We start from the raw sequence: 17,817 nt of genomic DNA on the forward strand, positions 1-17,817 counted from the left end.
GGAGTTTCCTTATGTCCGCGGAGGCAAGAGCCGCCCCCTACAATACTCGAGCACAATACACACTACAATAGCATTGCGGGTCAATTCCCCCATTCTGTAGGTGTCCAATTACATATGTATGTCAGTTCTCCCTCTCGACAAACAGTTCGTTCCATATATATAGACAATCACTACTTTCTGCAACTCTGCTCGAGCAATACCTGGTATACAACTATACAAACTTAGTCCCATATCTTATTCGCCGCTTCTAGCTCTCCTTGTTCAATATAGGACAGATAGCTTCGTAACGATAACTAAACTAAGCATTAAAATTTCAAATTTCAAATTTCAAATAAATTAAAAATATCAATCTCTAAAGCATATTCGTCGAGCTCACTGCAAAATAAATCAAATATGCCCGAAACTACGGATTCTACTGCTTCATCCAAGAATGAATCCGCTCTGGTAGACATCAGCTCCGTGGAAAATAACTCCTCCGAGCATCCTTACATGGGGTTTGATGACACGGTGCAGGATCAAGTTAGAGATCTGGCAAGAAGTTTAACTCAACTAAGTTCCATACATCAATCCGAAAGTAACGTGGACGTTTCATCCTCTCACTTAGGCTCTGATTCACAATCAATATATTCAACGGGACTTCCGGGAATTAATCCCGTATATACAAGTCCCGATACCCCTGGCTATAATGAAAAATTGGATCCCACAAGTGATAATTTTTCAAGTACAGCATGGGTGAAAAATATGGCTAATATCGCCAAATCTGATCCTGATTTTTATAAACCTTATTCCTTAGGATGTGTTTGGAAAAACCTTTCCGCTTCCGGTGATTCCGCTGATGTCTCTTATCAATCAGACGTCATTAACATGCCATGGAAGATCATAACTTTCTTTTATAGAATGGTCGCACCAAGAAGAGAGGGGGATACTTTCCAAATCTTAAAACCAATGGATGGGATCCTAAACGCTGGTGAATTATTAGTCGTCTTGGGGAGACCCGGGTCCGGGTGTACCACCCTTTTAAAATCAATCTCTTCTAATACCCATGGGTTCGAAGTGAGTAAGGATTCCACCATCTCTTATAGTGGGTTGTCTCCAAAGGATATTAGGAAGCATTATCGTGGTGAAGTCGTCTATAATGCTGAATCAGATATTCATTTACCTCATCTAACCGTTTATCAAACTTTATTGACTGTAGCAAGATTAAAGACTCCCAGTAATAGAATTAAAGACGTCACAAGAGAAGATTATGCAAATCATGTCACAGAGGTAACCATGGCTACATATGGGTTGTCACATACAAGAAACACTAAAGTCGGTAATGATCTGGTCAGAGGTGTCTCCGGTGGTGAACGTAAGCGTGTTTCCATCGCTGAAGTCTCCATTTGTGGATCCAAGTTCCAATGTTGGGATAATGCTACAAGAGGTCTGGATTCCGCTACCGCGTTGGAATTTATTCGTGCCTTGAAAACGCAAGCTACCATCGCTGATAGTACAGCTACCGTGGCTATTTACCAATGTTCACAGGATGCCTATGATCTTTTCGATAAAGTTTGTGTTCTGGATGATGGGTATCAAATTTATTATGGTCCAACCACTGAAGGTAGAAAATACTTCGAAGATATGGGGTACGTGTGTCCACCAAGACAAACTACTGCAGATTTCTTAACATCAGTAACGTCACCTGCAGAAAGAATATTAAATGAAGATATGTTAAAAGCTGGTAAGAAAATCCCACAAACTCCAAAGGAAATGGGTGAATATTGGCTACATTCTCCAGATTATCAAAGGTTAATGCAACAGATTGATGCGGAATTGAATCTTAATCAGGATGAACAACGTAATGTCATTAGAGAGGCTCATATTGCCAAACAATCAAAGAGAGCAAGACCTTCATCTCCATATGTCGTCAGTTACATGATGCAAGTGAAATACCTTTTAATTAGAAATTATTGGAGAATTAAACAAAGTGCTAGTGTCACATTGTTTCAAGTGTTTGGTAATTCCATTATGGCATTCATCTTGGGTTCCATGTTTTACAAAGTGCAAAAGAAAGGTGATTCATCTACATTTTATTTCCGTGGTGCTGCTATGTTTTTTGCCATCTTATTTAACGCATTCTCATCTCTATTGGAAATTTTCTCCCTATATGAGGCAAGACCCATTACAGAAAAGCATAGAACATATTCATTATATCATCCAAGTGCTGATGCATTTGCCTCAGTGCTTTCAGAAGTACCTCCCAAACTGGTTACCGCCGTCTGTTTCAACATTATTTACTACTTTTTAGTCAATTTCAAGAGAGATGGTGGTGTATTTTTTTTCTATTTCTTAATCAGTATCGTTGCAACATTTGCCCTATCACATTTATTTAGATGTATCGGTTCCTTAACAAAGACTCTATCAGAAGCTATGGTACCGGCATCTATTCTATTGTTAGCTATTTCCATGTATACAGGGTTTGCCATTCCTGAAACAAAAATGTTAGGTTGGTCAAAATGGATTTGGTATATTAATCCATTAGCATACCTTTTCGAATCATTAATGATTAACGAATTCCATGATAGAAAATTCCCCTGCGCTCAATATATTCCAATGGGTCCACCATACGTAAATGCAACAGGTACTGAAAGAGTTTGCGCCGCTGTGGGTGCCGTCCCTGGTGAAGATTTTGTCAGTGGTGATCTTTTCTTAAGAGAAAGTTATGGTTATCAACATAAACATAAATGGCGTGGATTTGGTGTTGGTATGGCTTATGTCGTGTTTTTCTTCTTTGTTTATTTAGTCCTTTGTGAATATAATGAAGGTGCCAAGCAAAAGGGTGAAATGTTAATCTTCCCACAAAGTGTCGTTAGAAAGATGAAAAAGCAAGGTACATTGAAACAAAAGCATCATGATGCAGATGATATTGAGGCTGTTGCAGGTGCTACTGAATCTAATACTACTGACAAAAATATGTTAAATGACTCATCTATAAATTATGATGATATTCAATCTGAGGTGGGTCTTTCCAAATCAGAGGCTATTTTCCATTGGAGAGATTTATGTTACGATGTTCCAATTAAAAAGGAAGTTAGACGTATCCTAAATAATGTCGATGGTTGGGTTAAACCTGGTACTCTTACCGCTTTAATGGGGGCCTCAGGTGCTGGTAAGACTACATTATTGGATTGTTTGGCTGAAAGAGTGACTATGGGTACAATTACTGGTAATATTTATGTTGATGGTAGGTTACGTGATGAATCTTTCCCAAGGTCAATTGGTTATTGTCAACAACAAGATTTGCATTTGAAAACTTCAACTGTGAGAGAATCATTAAGATTTTCAGCGTATTTACGTCAACCAGCCGCTGTTAGTATTGAAGAGAAGAATAAATATGTTGAGGAAGTTATTAGAATTCTAGAAATGGAAGCATACGCTGATGCTGTCGTCGGTGTCGCAGGTGAAGGTTTAAACGTTGAACAAAGAAAAAGATTGACCATTGGTGTTGAATTAGCTGCTAAACCAAAATTATTGGTCTTTTTAGATGAACCTACTTCCGGTTTAGATTCACAAACTGCTTGGGCTACATGTCAGTTGATGAGAAAATTAGCAGAAAATGGTCAAGCTATTCTTTGTACTATTCATCAACCTTCAGCCATATTAATGCAAGATTTCGATCGTTTATTATTCTTACAAAAGGGTGGACAAACTGTCTATTTTGGTGATTTAGGTGATGGTTGTCAAACAATGATTGATTATTTCGAAAAGGAAGGCGCTCAGAAATGTCCACCTGAAGCTAATCCAGCCGAATGGATGTTGGAAGTTATCGGTGCTGCTCCTGGTTCTCATGCTGTTAAGGATTTCCACGAAGCCTGGAGAGCCTCAGATGAATATAAGGCTGTTCAAAAAGAATTAGATTGGATGGAACAAGAATTACCAAAGAGGGCAAAGGAAACTACAGCAGAAGAACATAAGCAATTTGCTACTACCATTTGGTATCAATTTAAATTAGTCAGTGTACGTTTATTCCAACAATATTGGAGATCTCCTGCATATCTTTGGTCCAAATATCTTTTAACTGTTATCAATGAAACATTTATTGGTTTTACATTTTTCAAAGCAGATAGGTCCATGCAAGGTTTACAAAATCAAATGTTATCCACCTTTATGTTTACTGTTATTTTCAATCCACTTTTGCAACAATATTTGCCAAGTTTCGTTGAACAAAGAGATTTATATGAAGCCAGAGAACGTCCATCAAGAACATTCTCCTGGATCGCATTTATATTATCGCAAATTGTTGTTGAAATTCCATGGAATTTTGTTGCTGGAACCATTGCCTACTGTATTTATTACTATGCAATTGGTTTCTACATGAACGCTTCAGCTGCTGGTCAATTACATGAAAGAGGTGCATTATACTGGTTATTGTCTACGGCATTCTTTGTCTATGTTGGTTCTATGGGTATTGCTGCAATCTCGTTCATTGAAGTTGCTGAAACTGCAGCCCATATGGCTTCTTTAATGTTTACCTTGGCCTTATCTTTTTGTGGTGTTATGGCTACTCCATCTGCTATGCCAAGATTCTGGATTTTCATGTATAGAGTTTCTCCTTTAACATATTTGATTGATGCGTTCCTATCTGTTGGTGTTGCCAATGTTGATGTACAATGTTCATCATATGAATTTGTCGAATTTACCCCTCCACCTGGTATGAATTGTGGGACATACATGGCCCCATATATTAAGATGGCCGGGACAGGATACTTATCAGACCCTTCTGCTACAGATGCATGCCATTTCTGCCAATATTCCTATACCAATGATTTCTTGAAAACAGTTAGTTCGGAATATTCAAGAAGATGGAGAAACTGGGGTATCTTTATTTGTTATATTGCCATTAACTATTTCTGTGCCGTTCTATTCTATTACTTAGCAAGAGTTCCAAAATCCAATGGTAAAGTAAAGGAACAAACTGTTTCAAAGAAAGAGGAGGGTTTAACTGAAACAAAAGAAGAAACTCCATCTGAAACTAAAGAAGCTTAATAAACATTCTAAGTCAAAATATTGCATAATTATTCCATCATTCCATTACTATTTTATAAAATTTTATGAAGTTTGTGCATCCAAATAATCTACTAGATATTGTGTGTTTGGATTGGCATAAATAATGTCCCTTTTTCTATTATATATATGAACGAACTGTATCTATTCTATGTTAACTAATTTATTATAACAAAAAAAATTAAATGTAACAAAATGTTAGCGTTATTACACAGTATCCATAACCGTTTGTTATAAGTCTTTTAATACGGGTAACCGTTGGTTGGCCACCTTCGGAGGGACACGATCCGATCGATCACCGGACGTGTCAGACCACTTAGTATGCAAGTAGGGGGTTGCATTGTATTGGACACTCTGTCATATGCTAACGTATATAAGCTACCATGTTGAGACGTCTTTGACTGCTGGACCCTTTGGGTATTTATTTATATTAATATATATTACTTACGTAATACAACTAAGAATACTTTGAATTGAAGGATTACTCTTAACACAAAAATGTTTTTGTCATCTTTGTTTGGTACCATTAAAAGGGGATTCTTCATATGCCAGAGAGGATATGGTGGTATGAATGCGATAAATTTACTAAATAATTTATATGTAAAATCTATAGTTCACCTAAACAGCACAAAATGTCACCGCTCTGGTACTGAACTGCAATACATCATCAGGGTGGGTTATTTTTGTCACGCACACTGAGATTTCATAAGTCCCCCGTTCTATAATGACTAAATCTAATGGTACCTCAGCATGCTTGGATGTGCTAACCTGTCTGGTCAAGCCCCCGTTGTATAATATCCTCCTATTGGATTTTGGCAATAATTTTGAAGAATGTAGATCAAAAACCATGAAATTTAATGAGACAATCGCTTGTGTTGTATCACTATGCTTAGTTTTTAAAGGGTTTAAAGTTGCCTTTATAGTGACACGTTCCCCAACACTCACTTTTTGATCGCTAATTGCCAATTGTATCTCAAATAATGACCTACCCTGGTACAGAGTGGTGACCATTCTGGAGTCTAACCTCTCGATGTATTTTCTGAACCCTACTGTTCCTACAGTAGAGTTATCTGTAGACAAATTCCAGGAGCATTTTAAACGGGATAACACATATTCTTTGCACCAATATTGTTCTCTCATTTTGTTTTCTTCATCTTCGGACATGCCACTCTGAATAAACTGTCGTCCCTCCGTTAATTTTGGAATTGGCATTTCAGCAAAGTTGTGATTCTCAATATCGATCTTTTTGATAGGAATTATGATTCTGGATGTGTGTGAAGCCTCCACCAAATGATCTGTACTCCTAAAGTCATCAAATTCGATGTTCAACGATATGGCATCGATCCACGAGTTTCTCATGTCTAGTAGTAGTAACGCATATTCATCATCTTGCTCAGTCTTGAGCTTCTTCTGCTTTTTTATAATATAGTCTATCCAATCGACTGATTTCATATTTGGAAAATTGTTATCACTCAGTGGGATAATATCAATATTAGAGACTTCGATTGAGCTTTTTAATGTTACGCTATACGGGATATGGAATTTCTTGAGATAGACGCAAGACTTATTTTCCGCATTCATTCCATATTGAACCAGAAGATCAAATCCAGAAAAATCTGAAGGAGCTTCTGTTAAATCAACTTGAAGTTTAAATTCAACCACTTCATTGGGTTGCATTTGTTTTGGTGCATTAGAAAGAGTAACACATTTCTCACGTAACCAATTTAGCTCATATTCAAGAGAATATAAATCATCTGCTCTCATATTTTTCCAATAATCATTCTTTAGTGATTTTTCAATATTCGTAATTGGAGTAAATTGTAAATAATCTATACTACAATTCAGAGATTTATTCCTTAGCGTAACTTTAAATGATGATTTGCTTCCATCTAACATCATCCACGCATTGCCTGTCATTTTAGAAGTATTGATTAATTGTAATTCGGGTTGTTCAGGCAATATTTTGATCTTCGTGGTTCCATATTCGAAACCGGGACCTTCGGTGTTCGAATCGAGTTTCCTAGATCTATTATTCGTTGAGTTTATTATTTTAAAATTTTCCATAGGAAGTTCAAGAACGGAAATATTTAAGGAATCAATGATGTGTATATCACGAAAAGTGGGTACCTTGATATTGGTATTAAGCGTTATCTGGCGTGTAGAAGAGGCTTTAATCACGTAAGGATTCTCAGAAGATAGATCATTGGTATCAATCTCACAATAACTAATCGTCTGAGAAGTAAACTGCACAGCAGTAACAGAAATATCAAATTTAAATGGATTCTGTATTGTAATCACCAATTCCGCCTTATTCCCCACTACAAATACCGTAGGCTGGCCTGATTCATTTTTTTTAGTTGTGACTTTCGATTTTAAAGTAAGTTGTTTGAATGGGTTAAAAACTTCGTGTGTATCAATTTTAGAGGAGTTTTTATTTGGTAATTTTTCATCCAAGATTACAGATTCTAATGGGACATCATTATTTTCAATATTTGATTCGTTTAATTCAATTCTATTCATGCTAATATCTCTGATAAGACATGAATCCCAGTATTTCTTTATGAAACCATTTTTTATAGATGGGCTAACGTAATGTTCGAACAAATATTGCTCTTCTGAAGTAGTCAAAATTTGTCCATACTCTGTCAATAGAAATAAGGAGAATTTTGCTATATATTCATTATCTCCAATCCTTTCAGCGACTGTAAGACATAATTGTAGAACCGAGATTTGAAGATCATACCAGCCATCTGCCACAGAGATAAGATTGGAACCATCTATGGTGATTCCATATAGCTTTAGCATTCTCGTTAGCAAATCTCTATAATCGGAATACCAAGCAATTCTTTCCGAGCTCTGCAAGAATGTTACTAATAGTAGACGAAGGACAAAGCATTGCTTCCGTGTAAAGCCAAGTGATCCATACACTTCTGCTAATGTAGTATATACATCTGCTTGAGCCTCCACGTTCATATCTTTTAATTGCAATTCAAATAATCTGTTTGCATAATGGTATATGTCACCATTATTAAAGATCCCTTCTTCTTTGTTTATCTTGGTTATAGGTGGTTTATTTTGGATAATGCTTCCTAATACCTCGTGAGTTAGTGTCTTACCAGATTCATCTTTACAAGCGGTCATAAACGTTAACGTTCTCAATATAATCTTACAATAGACAACTTGTGGCACATATTCACTCGTAGATGACAAACTCAACTCATAATAGTATATAACTTTATCACAGATAGCTTTTATTAGTAAAGGTAAATTTATTTTTTCAACGTCAATATTAAGTGCTGGGTTGTTTTGAAATGCCATTGAGTTTCTTGGTGATTGCATTTGATTAAATACGACACTATTTCGTGGAGAACTTGTTTCACTCTCTTTGGTGAGGTTATCATTACTGGTATTATTGTTGTTAGTCTCCACTGGGCATAGTAAAGTAATTATTTCTGGAACTTGGAAAGAAAGTTGCAGATATGATAATAGGATAAAACATAAGGAAACCCCATCCAATGCTGATCCTAACCATATATAGTCTCTGATCTTATGCAATAGTGACACAGCCTCGATGAAACTTGATAATGCGTCAACGTATCTCCCTGCTAATAATTGGAAATTACCCAGAATTTTCAGCTGTCTGCCTTTTGATCTTTGTTGGGATCTGGTATCTGATGTGGAGAGGGTATTGGCCAATTTTAGGGATGCAGATCTCTTTAAGGTATTAGTGGTCATTTCGAAGGATGATAATCTTTTATTTTTGGAGGCATTAGATGATAATGATGTTGCAATTGTACTTGTTGTATTGACTTGGCGTGCTAAAGTCGTCTTTAAAACAGAGTTTCCACCAATGGTACCTGGAGATCGTAATGTAACATGCTTGTATGATGTGTAGTAATGATTTAATGCTTGTAAAAAATTCTTCCCTATATCACATAATACAGTTTCCAAATTAGTTTCCTTATCAAAATGACCAGAGAATATGTTTGGATTGGTTATTTTTATGTCCGATGTGTAGATCAAATTATGTGATATTGGTGTTTGGTATTTAGACTTCAACGTTTTGAGATTTAGCTCAGGATCACTTGCATCATTGACCAAACCAATAACTATAAATGTCTTCCTAAATGGTTCAAAATCATACAGGAATATGTCTAACTCATCAGCATGAGCAGTTGTTGCAAAATCAAAAAATATTCTCCCACTTGGGAAGCCCTGTGGGGTAAACAAAGGACTATCGATGGGAGTAATGTCTAAAAGACGAATTTCATTAAACCCCTTCAATCGAGAAACAGCAGATTTAAATTCAGAACGTTTCCATTTACCGATAGGCACGATTAACGTTCGTATCTTCGAAGGGTCTACATAGCTTGAATAATGCGTCAAAGTGTTCATAGCGATTCCAATTGCTCGAGAAGATGATTATTCCACGAGTGCAGTGGTAATGGATTGATGTGACTGGATTAATAATTTATAATACAAGGGCAATAACCTCGATATTGCTCGTTTTCTGCATTTAATATATCATTGACGCCAAATAGAGATATTTTGGCGATTAATGTGAATTTCCATTACTGAGAAACTCCATCGCTTGCTACGTATATTTACATGAGACTGGAAAACTATTAATGGCTTGACTGCACTATATAGAAGTAATATTGACATTGAGTGTTGGTATATTTAACGACCTATCTAGAATTACAACTGGTTACAACATGGTGACTATGGAGAAAGTTGTGTTCATCTTGGAAATTTCATACTTTCTTCCCCTCTGCAGCGGGATTACGAGACATTTAATAGATATTTTCTCCAAGCAGCTCTTCCACAAATATCAATACTATCTACTGTAAAGCACGCTGTGTCTCTTCAGGATACCATACTCATCATGTATAACTAGCCCATCAGTGATGTTTGTATTGACAGAGTCGCGAGAATAAGCGCGGTTGACTCTGGTTTTCTACAATAAAAGTTTCAACAATAACATTATATAGACATTCACTCACTTCTACTGTTTCGTATTGTATATTTTGCAGGTCATTGTGGACGCCATTATAATACATTAAGCATGTCAAGAATTACGGTTCTCATCTCAGGCTCAGGTTCCAATCTCCAATCGTTAATAAACGCACAAGCAGATGGCTTATTAGGTGATGCCAAGATTGTTTCTGTCGTATCCTCAAGTAAGAAGGCCTACGGGCTCACACGAGCTACTAATGCTTGCATCCCCACAAAAATACAATCTCTTTACCCCTACACTAGGGACATACCCAAGGAAGATAAAGAAGCCCGTGCAAATGCACGTACTGTATACGAAAAAGATTTGGCAGATGCCATATTGCAGGATAAACCTGATTTGATTGTCTGTGCCGGATGGTTATTGATCTTGGGGTCCACCTTCTTGTCAAAGATTGGATGTATCCCCATAATTAATCTGCATCCTGCCTTACCGGGAGCCTTTGATGGTACCACTCATGCTATTGAAATGGCTTGGGAAAAATGTCAACGAGAGAACAAACCTTTGACTGCGGGTTGTATGGTCCATTACGTTATCGAGGAAGTTGATAGAGGTGAACCTTTGGTGGTGAAAGAATTAGTTATTAAACCGGGTGAAGAGACGTTGGAAGAGTACGAAAATAGAGTTCATGAAGCAGAGCATGTAGCCATTGTCGAAGCTACCATTAGAGCATTGAAAGACAAAGATAACTGATAGATATATGTATATGTATTTAGTGTTAATGTTATAGATTCAATGTTAGATCTTAAGTTACATATTGTTATTGATTTCCCGGCACAAAATACACGGATATTTTGATCCGGTATTTTTATTTTCTTTGGTCAAAGCTCAATGCGGTTATTTTTCAGAGAACATAGCAGATATTGATGTGCTCTTAAATCATACACATGAAATGATTAAATTCCATTTTAGCAAAGCTAATCGAGTAAACATTGGAACAGTTGAAAAGTCAAGGCTTGCATTCAAGATCTAAAGGGTAATCTAGATATACTGTCTAATTAGTCATAATGAATAGTGAAGCGCTCACCTTGAATAATGTGAGACTGGAAATTGAAACTGCTGTAACCCAGATGGAATTGCTTAAAGTACCAGAACTAAAATCTGTGTGTAAATCTGTTGGAATTACTATTGGGAAATCAATGCGTAAAGCTGCCGTACAGGATATTTTGAGAACCTTCATCAATAATGCCATTACAGGCAGCGATATAGATAAGTGGAGGCCTCAAGCCATAATAATCATGATAGCATATATAAAACGATCATTACCTGTGCCGAACTATAAACAGGTGCATAGACAATTAGAGTTGGGGAAAACCTTTGAAGAAATTAGTGCATCCAGTCCCACCTCACTATCAACAAGTACTTACAGTGCAAAACCAGCTGTGGATACTATGCATTTCAAAGAATGCCCATTTTACAAATTAAAGAAATTGATTCCTGAGACAGCTCAACCTATCCGTGTGACTAATCAAAGAGGAATTGCAATGGCTAAATTCTACCTTCATGCTGATGATTGGAATTTACTTAAAAGAAATGGGAAATATAAACTGTATCTCTTTAGTGGGATGCACAACCCATTGGGATCTCGTGGTAATGAGCCTATACAATTCCCACTACGTAATGAGATCAGATTCAATAATATTCAAGTGAAGGATAATGTTCGAGGATTAAAAAATAAAATTGGAACGGCAAAGCCAGCAGATTTAACTCCTTACATTAAACCAGTAAATCAGCAAAATATATTGCAACTAATATATGCATTTACAGAGCAGGAGTATAGGATGTATTGTTATATTGTGGAATTAGTTGATCCGGAAGAATTGCTAAAACAAGTATTGCATCAACCAAAGATTCTCAAACAGGCCACTTTACATTATATTGCTAATGAGTTAAATGCAGATGAAGATGCAGACATCATAACAACGTCGATTACAATGAGTTTGCAATGCCCAATTTCTTATACAAGAATGAAATACCCTGCAAAATCCATCATGTGTAAGCATATTCAATGTTTTGATGCATTATGGTTTATCCATTCTCAGTTGCAAGTTCCAACCTGGCAATGCCCCATCTGTCAAGTGAGAATAACGCTAAAGGATTTAGCAATTAGTGAATTCGTAGATAATATTTTGAAGACATGTGACGAGAGAGTTGAGCAAGTTGAGTTAGATAGAGATGGTAATTGGGTTGCTTGTAAAGTGGAAGATGACAATAATGATAATGACAGGACGAGCAATTCTTCACAGTCAGATGTTAAAGATGAGCATCCTGACAAAGTAATACCGAAAGAAAACGTTCAAAAACACTCCGACAATAAGTCAAATGAACAAGTTATTATATCATTAGATAGTGATGACGATAGTGAGATAAGAGAACAAAATGATAGAGAAACGGTAGATCAACTAACGTCAATCCGAGTGACAAATCCATTCTTAGACAATAATGTTGCCAGGAAAACGTTAGATCCAAGTGTAAATGAAGCGGTGGCAACGCCCACGAAACCCCATCCTAGGGCCGAAGACAGTATTAATTTTATCGAACCATTCAAGGAAAATGTACCTAATTTATTGGGTAGGACACCTTTAAACACAAAAGTAGTAGGTTCAAATGAAGTCAGCGACCCTTCATCACATATAAGCAGAGAGGAAAGGAATACGAGATTTCCATCCACAACATCAACTGTCATTATAACGGCACCATCTCAAAAACATAAAGAGCCAACAGAGACTCTTCTCTCAAACGGAGGAAATACTACGAATATAATAAAAGATTCTAACGGAGACTTTCGTTTTTTTGAAGAAAATAGGAACTCTTCTAGCACAGACACGACCGACAACGTTGGACATTCATTGGTTCTTCCACCATTGCCATCACTGCCTCGCATTGCTGTAAAGCCCAATTTGCCAGAGTCAACATCTGTGGTTTCGAGGATGCCATCTGTAAGTAAACCAATTATATCACCGTTTATTCCAAGGAGACAGTTTTCCAATGCTGGCTCCGCAGATGCAATTCTTCCTCAAAAGAGACAATTATCTATGTCTTCAACCACTTCAACGGCTGGATCACTGCCGCCGACTTTCCCTTTCAATCACCTTCACGATACTACAGGATATGTTTCTCCAAGTGGGCCACTAGAAGAATAGGTAGTGTAACAATTATAAATTTATGCATATTATAGAAAAAAAATAATGAAATATCTAATCTTTGTTTTTGTTTTTAGATACTGTATAAATGTTACACGATTATATTACAATAACAAACAATTAAAATTGCATAGAAAGGAAAATGTTTATTATTTATTCAATAAAGGGGATCCTTGTAGATACCTCCTTTTTGTACTGAACGTAATCTTTACCAAAGAAGCTGATCAGATATCTTTCCTCTATATTAATTCTCTTTCTGAAAAATGCCCATAAAACGTAAAGAAAGACAACAGTTGAGATTGGGTTTAATAATAACAATTGAGTTCCTACAGCCCACCAATAGAACCCAAAGTAGCTTGGATGTCTCAAATAAGCGTAAATTCCATCCTTCACTAGTACGTGATCTGTTTCCTTTTCTGTTTTGATAAAATGAGAAAACGATTTTCCAGCGGTGCACATAGCGATGGATCTCGTCAATTGGCCTATTATTATGAGCATAATAGCAATACATGATATTACAATCTTGACGGGGGTCAATGCTTTGCTAGATTTGAAGAAATACCCCTCAATAAAACATTCAAAAACTCCCAAGAGATGTGCAGCGGTATATTCTATCCCATTATTTAGGATGAATGAATCCGAACTCACTTTGCTTGGATTGTATTTGGCAGTGGTGTAAAATTCCAAGAAATGGAACAGTGAGAAGGCTATCATATATATATTAAAATTGGTAAATTTTAAAACGGGGATAAGTCCTAGGAATAGGCCACCGAGACCTCCAAGTGCGTAAGCAGTGAGACTAATTTCATCCAGGGGATTTTGAGTTATTTCTGGATACGTTTTACTGTCATTTACATAGGGCACGTCTGTCTCCCCTTCGGTTTCCACCATGTTAACGTCGAATAGCTTGTTGCTGGAGCTCAAAGAAGTGGGAAGTCGAGGTATTCATGAAACGTATGTACACATGGATGGCTGCGCAAGTATTTATATAGGGTTTGATTTACGGTACTGAACTTTCAAAAAAAATTTCATCTTGTGCTGCATCTGTCCTGTTTTTTCCTAAAACGGAAGAATACATAATCTCACTTTGAAACATTTTGCTACGTAGCTTTAGATAGACTAAACTATATCAATAAGTATATGGATGTGTGTATGTGTAAATGAGCTTTTGGCTCCATCTCAATTCTCATTCTTCTTCTCTTCTGTGCCACCAATACGTTGGCCTTTACCTGGGAATCTATTCACAGTGGATGACTCTTCACTATCAGTACTGATTTTCTTAGCGGTAGATGTTCTATCCTTCTTAAGCGAGTTTGGTGGTTGCTTCGAAGGGTCCAGTGATCCCAACCTTTGACCCTTCGATTTGCCAATAAGGCCACTTAATCTGCTGGATCCACTCATCTTAGACCTTTGTCTATTATTATTCAATTCTCCAAAGCATAATTCATATACAGTAACAAAGAGGCCTGGAGCGCCGAATTTACCTGCGGGGAAAACACCGTATCCAGCTGGCTTATTAGTTAACCACCCCCACACAGGGCCTAGGGTTCTTGTATCTAAACAGTTAAATAAATAAGCGACAAATATTCCGACACAGTTTAGTAAAAACGAATTTGGGTTGAATATAAATGATGTCACGAGCTGAAACACTGGAATGTATTTACCTGTTATGGGTAACACGCCAAATAAGGAGATTGGTTTGTTGATATTATCGATAGCCCAAGTACATGCTAAGCAACTATCGAATCCCGCCGTTAGAATCATTGGATAACTTTGACCGTAGATAAGCGAACTCAAAATTGATATGGATATCATTGAGAAAAGTAAGTAATATGTATACTCTATAGTTGGGCTCACAGCGCTAGATACCAGAAATCTACCTGTTTCCACTTCTTTCGATCTGGAATATAACAAGTATATTTGAAAGATGAACTGCATTAATTCTCCAGGTAGGATGAAGCAGGCAGTCACCATTCTCCAGAATTGGAAATAACGAAAACATTCCGTCCATGAATAAACAAAGTATCCAATGGGCACCCAACCAACTAACGCCAGGGATGTAGTTAACACCATCAATGTCAGTAACGTTCTCGTTACCGGTGGGAAACTGTAATATGCATCTCTTAGTCCAGTACCGAAATCCTTTTCCGGTGCTGCACTGCCTCCTGCTCTATTCTTCTCCTCACCTAGGGTGTATATCTTTCTGGGGGCCATTTCTCTTTATTTTGCTGAAGTGTTCAATTCACTAATGCACAATGTTAGATCTAAGGGGATATCAAATACTTACTTAAGTTGTTCGATGATGTGTTAAGAAGACATTTTGTTACCCGCAGATGCTGATGGAAAATTTTAAAGAGCTCATCGCAACTTTTACTAGAAGTACTTAATCATTAAAGAAAGGCAGCCATTGTTTGGGAGGACACATTTCCCCTTTTGCTGCGTTGAGGAAAGTGGTTATCGAGCAGTAATATGGCTATACAATCTAACAGACAGTTGCTTACCAAGGGTAAGAGCTATGCCACGAAACAATCCAAGAAATTTGGTGCCGATGAGGTTGTCTTCGATAAGGACTCTCGACTAGACTACCTAACTGGGTTCCATAAGCGTAAATTGGAAAGACAGAAGAAAGCACAGGTGTACAATAAGGAGCAGGATAGACTAGCCAAGATTGAGGCAAGGAAGAAGATTCGTCAAGAGAGGAAAGATGAAATGGATGAACAAATGAAAAGATTTAAAGAAACCTTGGAGATTCAAAGGGAGGTAGAGAATGATATAAATGAGGACAAAAAAAATGGAGGAAAAATATCAGGGGATTCAGATAATGAATCATGGAATGGGTTCTCTGATGAAGAAGATGCTGAAAATACTTCCGATGTCAAACCTATCTTAAAGAAGGGACAAACAGTGTATACTGACGACACAACGGTGGAAGTAGAAACTTTGGAACCAAATGATAACTTTGAATATTTGGCTAATCTAAATAACGTTAAACTGGAAGAATCAGAAAATGTTCTAAAGGAAAGTATAACAAGAGCAACAAAATATGCGAAGTTCTTGGGTATTGCTGGCGAAGAAGATAAGGCATCCAAACCAAAGAAGAAAAAGAAGTTCAGATATTTAACGAAGAATGAAAGAAAAGATAACCAAAGAAAGGCAAACGCCAACAAGCATAGAGGTAAGAAGAAATGAAAAACGTTTAGTTATAATAAAAAAATAATAGCGTGGAAAAGGGCCAGAGGAAACGGAATGAAGTCCACTAGCATTACAAAATTACCGGAAGTATAAATCGATAACTATATATTTGACTATTCTTTTTGCCGTTCATCTATTTAGAAAATAATTTAAGTACATATTCCGACTCTAATTTAAAAACTACCCATATGGCCCTTCTGAATACTTCCAAGTATTGCAATTCAGAATCGAAAAAAATGAAATTAAAGTAACTGCTGGCTCCATACCATTGAACCCAGACCCACCAATATCTGATTATAAAATCTATCAAAATTCCGACGTAGTATATCGTGGTTGGTAATGCCAATTTAGTGGACCTTAGCCTTCTACTGGAAATATCAATAAACCAATCCATCTTAACATCCCAAAACAATGAATAAGATGAATGGAAAAGGCGTAGCCACATAGTTAGAGTTTGGTTCCATTCAGAGGATCCGCCGTGTACTCTGGAGTACCAAACGCATGCTAAGATTGGAAGATTAGAACAATATTTTACAGTATTACCAAGCATTGACTTATCTCCAACAGCACGGTATTCTTTTAAACATTGGAAGATTCTAATAAGGACAGGTAAGGATGCAACAAAGAGATCAAAGTGATCCATTGGGATTGCAATGACTAACGATGTATAAAGAGTAAAATCAATCAATGGCTTAGCAAAGGAAGTCAGGGAATCTGATAGTAAAATATATGTGTTACGCAATGGACGGGGCGTAGACTCAATCAATATCAGTCTCTTGATACAGTATAGGATAATCTCCGATTCTCGAAGTATTAAAGAGGCTAACAAAACAAATTCGGAGAAAGGTACCAAATATAACACCCATTGAAGTAAAGAGTTTTTCTCTATATTTTGGTTTCCCCATAATACAATCAGCGTCGCAATAATATGTGTAGGAACGATTATCTTTGTCGTTTTAACTGCGAACTTACGTGATTGCATTTGCAATTTTGCATGACTTGGTGTTGGATGCATGTCCAATGGATCCTTGATTCTCACAACAGAAGCAGCATCAATTTGGTATTTAGCCAGGAAATTCAATATCCAGTTCCATAACCATACAGCCAAAAATAAGAGAATGTTCAGACGTAACGGTGCTGGGATCAAAATCGAATTCCATGGGATGGATACCGTTTTCAGCTCCTCTTTTTCCATGGATATTGAAGTAGTATCTAGGTATTCAATTGGGAACTTTTAGCCTTGTAAAGAGTTGAGTGTAATGTCTTTAGAGTATTTTATAAGGACAAAGGATACTTGTTGGGCAATGAACAAAGTATCTTTTATTTATGTTCGCGTTGGCGCTTCGGGGAAATCAACAATTTAATATTAAAGTTGTCTTTATATACATAGACTACAAAACGCATAAAAATGTGCAATAGTTTTAG

At 36.8% G+C, this 17,817-nt stretch overlaps 8 protein-coding genes across 8 annotated transcripts; 4 read left to right on the forward strand and 4 right to left on the reverse strand.

The window, feature by feature from the left end:
• Positions 1–393: 393 nt before the first annotated feature.
• Positions 394–5,025, forward strand: PDR15 (ATP-binding cassette multidrug transporter PDR15; the record flags this gene model as incomplete). The annotated part of the gene is made up of 1 exon (XM_003674097.1): positions 394–5,025. The coding sequence occupies one exon, from the start codon at positions 394–396 to the stop codon at positions 5,023–5,025; it is 4,632 nt and encodes a 1,543-aa protein (XP_003674145.1).
• A 636-nt stretch (positions 5,026–5,661) lies between these two features.
• On the reverse strand, positions 5,662–9,438 carry TRS120 (TRAPPII-specific subunit TRS120; the record flags this gene model as incomplete). The annotated part of the gene is made up of 1 exon (XM_003674098.1): positions 5,662–9,438. One exon carries the CDS (start codon positions 9,436–9,438, stop codon positions 5,662–5,664), a length of 3,777 nt encoding a protein of 1,258 aa, XP_003674146.1.
• A 670-nt stretch (positions 9,439–10,108) lies between these two features.
• Positions 10,109–10,750, forward strand: ADE8 (phosphoribosylglycinamide formyltransferase; the record flags this gene model as incomplete). The annotated part of the gene is made up of 1 exon (XM_003674099.1): positions 10,109–10,750. The coding sequence occupies one exon, from the start codon at positions 10,109–10,111 to the stop codon at positions 10,748–10,750; it is 642 nt and encodes a 213-aa protein (XP_003674147.1).
• Positions 10,751–11,064: 314 nt separating this feature from the next.
• SIZ1 (SUMO ligase SIZ1) lies at positions 11,065–13,200 on the forward strand (the record flags this gene model as incomplete). The annotated part of the gene is made up of 1 exon (XM_003674100.1): positions 11,065–13,200. One exon carries the CDS (start codon positions 11,065–11,067, stop codon positions 13,198–13,200), a length of 2,136 nt encoding a protein of 711 aa, XP_003674148.1.
• Positions 13,201–13,353: 153 nt separating this feature from the next.
• STE14 (protein-S-isoprenylcysteine carboxyl O-methyltransferase) lies at positions 13,354–14,091 on the reverse strand (the record flags this gene model as incomplete). Its single annotated transcript, XM_003674101.1, has 1 exon — positions 13,354–14,091. One exon carries the CDS (start codon positions 14,089–14,091, stop codon positions 13,354–13,356), a length of 738 nt encoding a protein of 245 aa, XP_003674149.1.
• A 288-nt stretch (positions 14,092–14,379) lies between these two features.
• DFM1 (Dfm1p) lies at positions 14,380–15,414 on the reverse strand (the record flags this gene model as incomplete). Its single annotated transcript, XM_003674102.1, has 1 exon — positions 14,380–15,414. One exon carries the CDS (start codon positions 15,412–15,414, stop codon positions 14,380–14,382), a length of 1,035 nt encoding a protein of 344 aa, XP_003674150.1.
• A 255-nt stretch (positions 15,415–15,669) lies between these two features.
• RRP17 (rRNA-processing protein RRP17) lies at positions 15,670–16,389 on the forward strand (the record flags this gene model as incomplete). Its single annotated transcript, XM_003674103.1, has 1 exon — positions 15,670–16,389. The coding sequence occupies one exon, from the start codon at positions 15,670–15,672 to the stop codon at positions 16,387–16,389; it is 720 nt and encodes a 239-aa protein (XP_003674151.1).
• A 136-nt stretch (positions 16,390–16,525) lies between these two features.
• On the reverse strand, positions 16,526–17,587 carry ERD1 (Erd1p; the record flags this gene model as incomplete). The annotated part of the gene is made up of 1 exon (XM_003674104.1): positions 16,526–17,587. One exon carries the CDS (start codon positions 17,585–17,587, stop codon positions 16,526–16,528), a length of 1,062 nt encoding a protein of 353 aa, XP_003674152.1.
• Between the last annotated feature and the right edge of the window lie 230 nt (positions 17,588–17,817).

This window comes from Naumovozyma castellii, chromosome 1 (assembly GCF_000237345.1).
Source record: "Naumovozyma castellii chromosome 1, complete genome".
Taxonomy (NCBI): Eukaryota; Fungi; Ascomycota; class Saccharomycetes; order Saccharomycetales; family Saccharomycetaceae; genus Naumovozyma; species Naumovozyma castellii.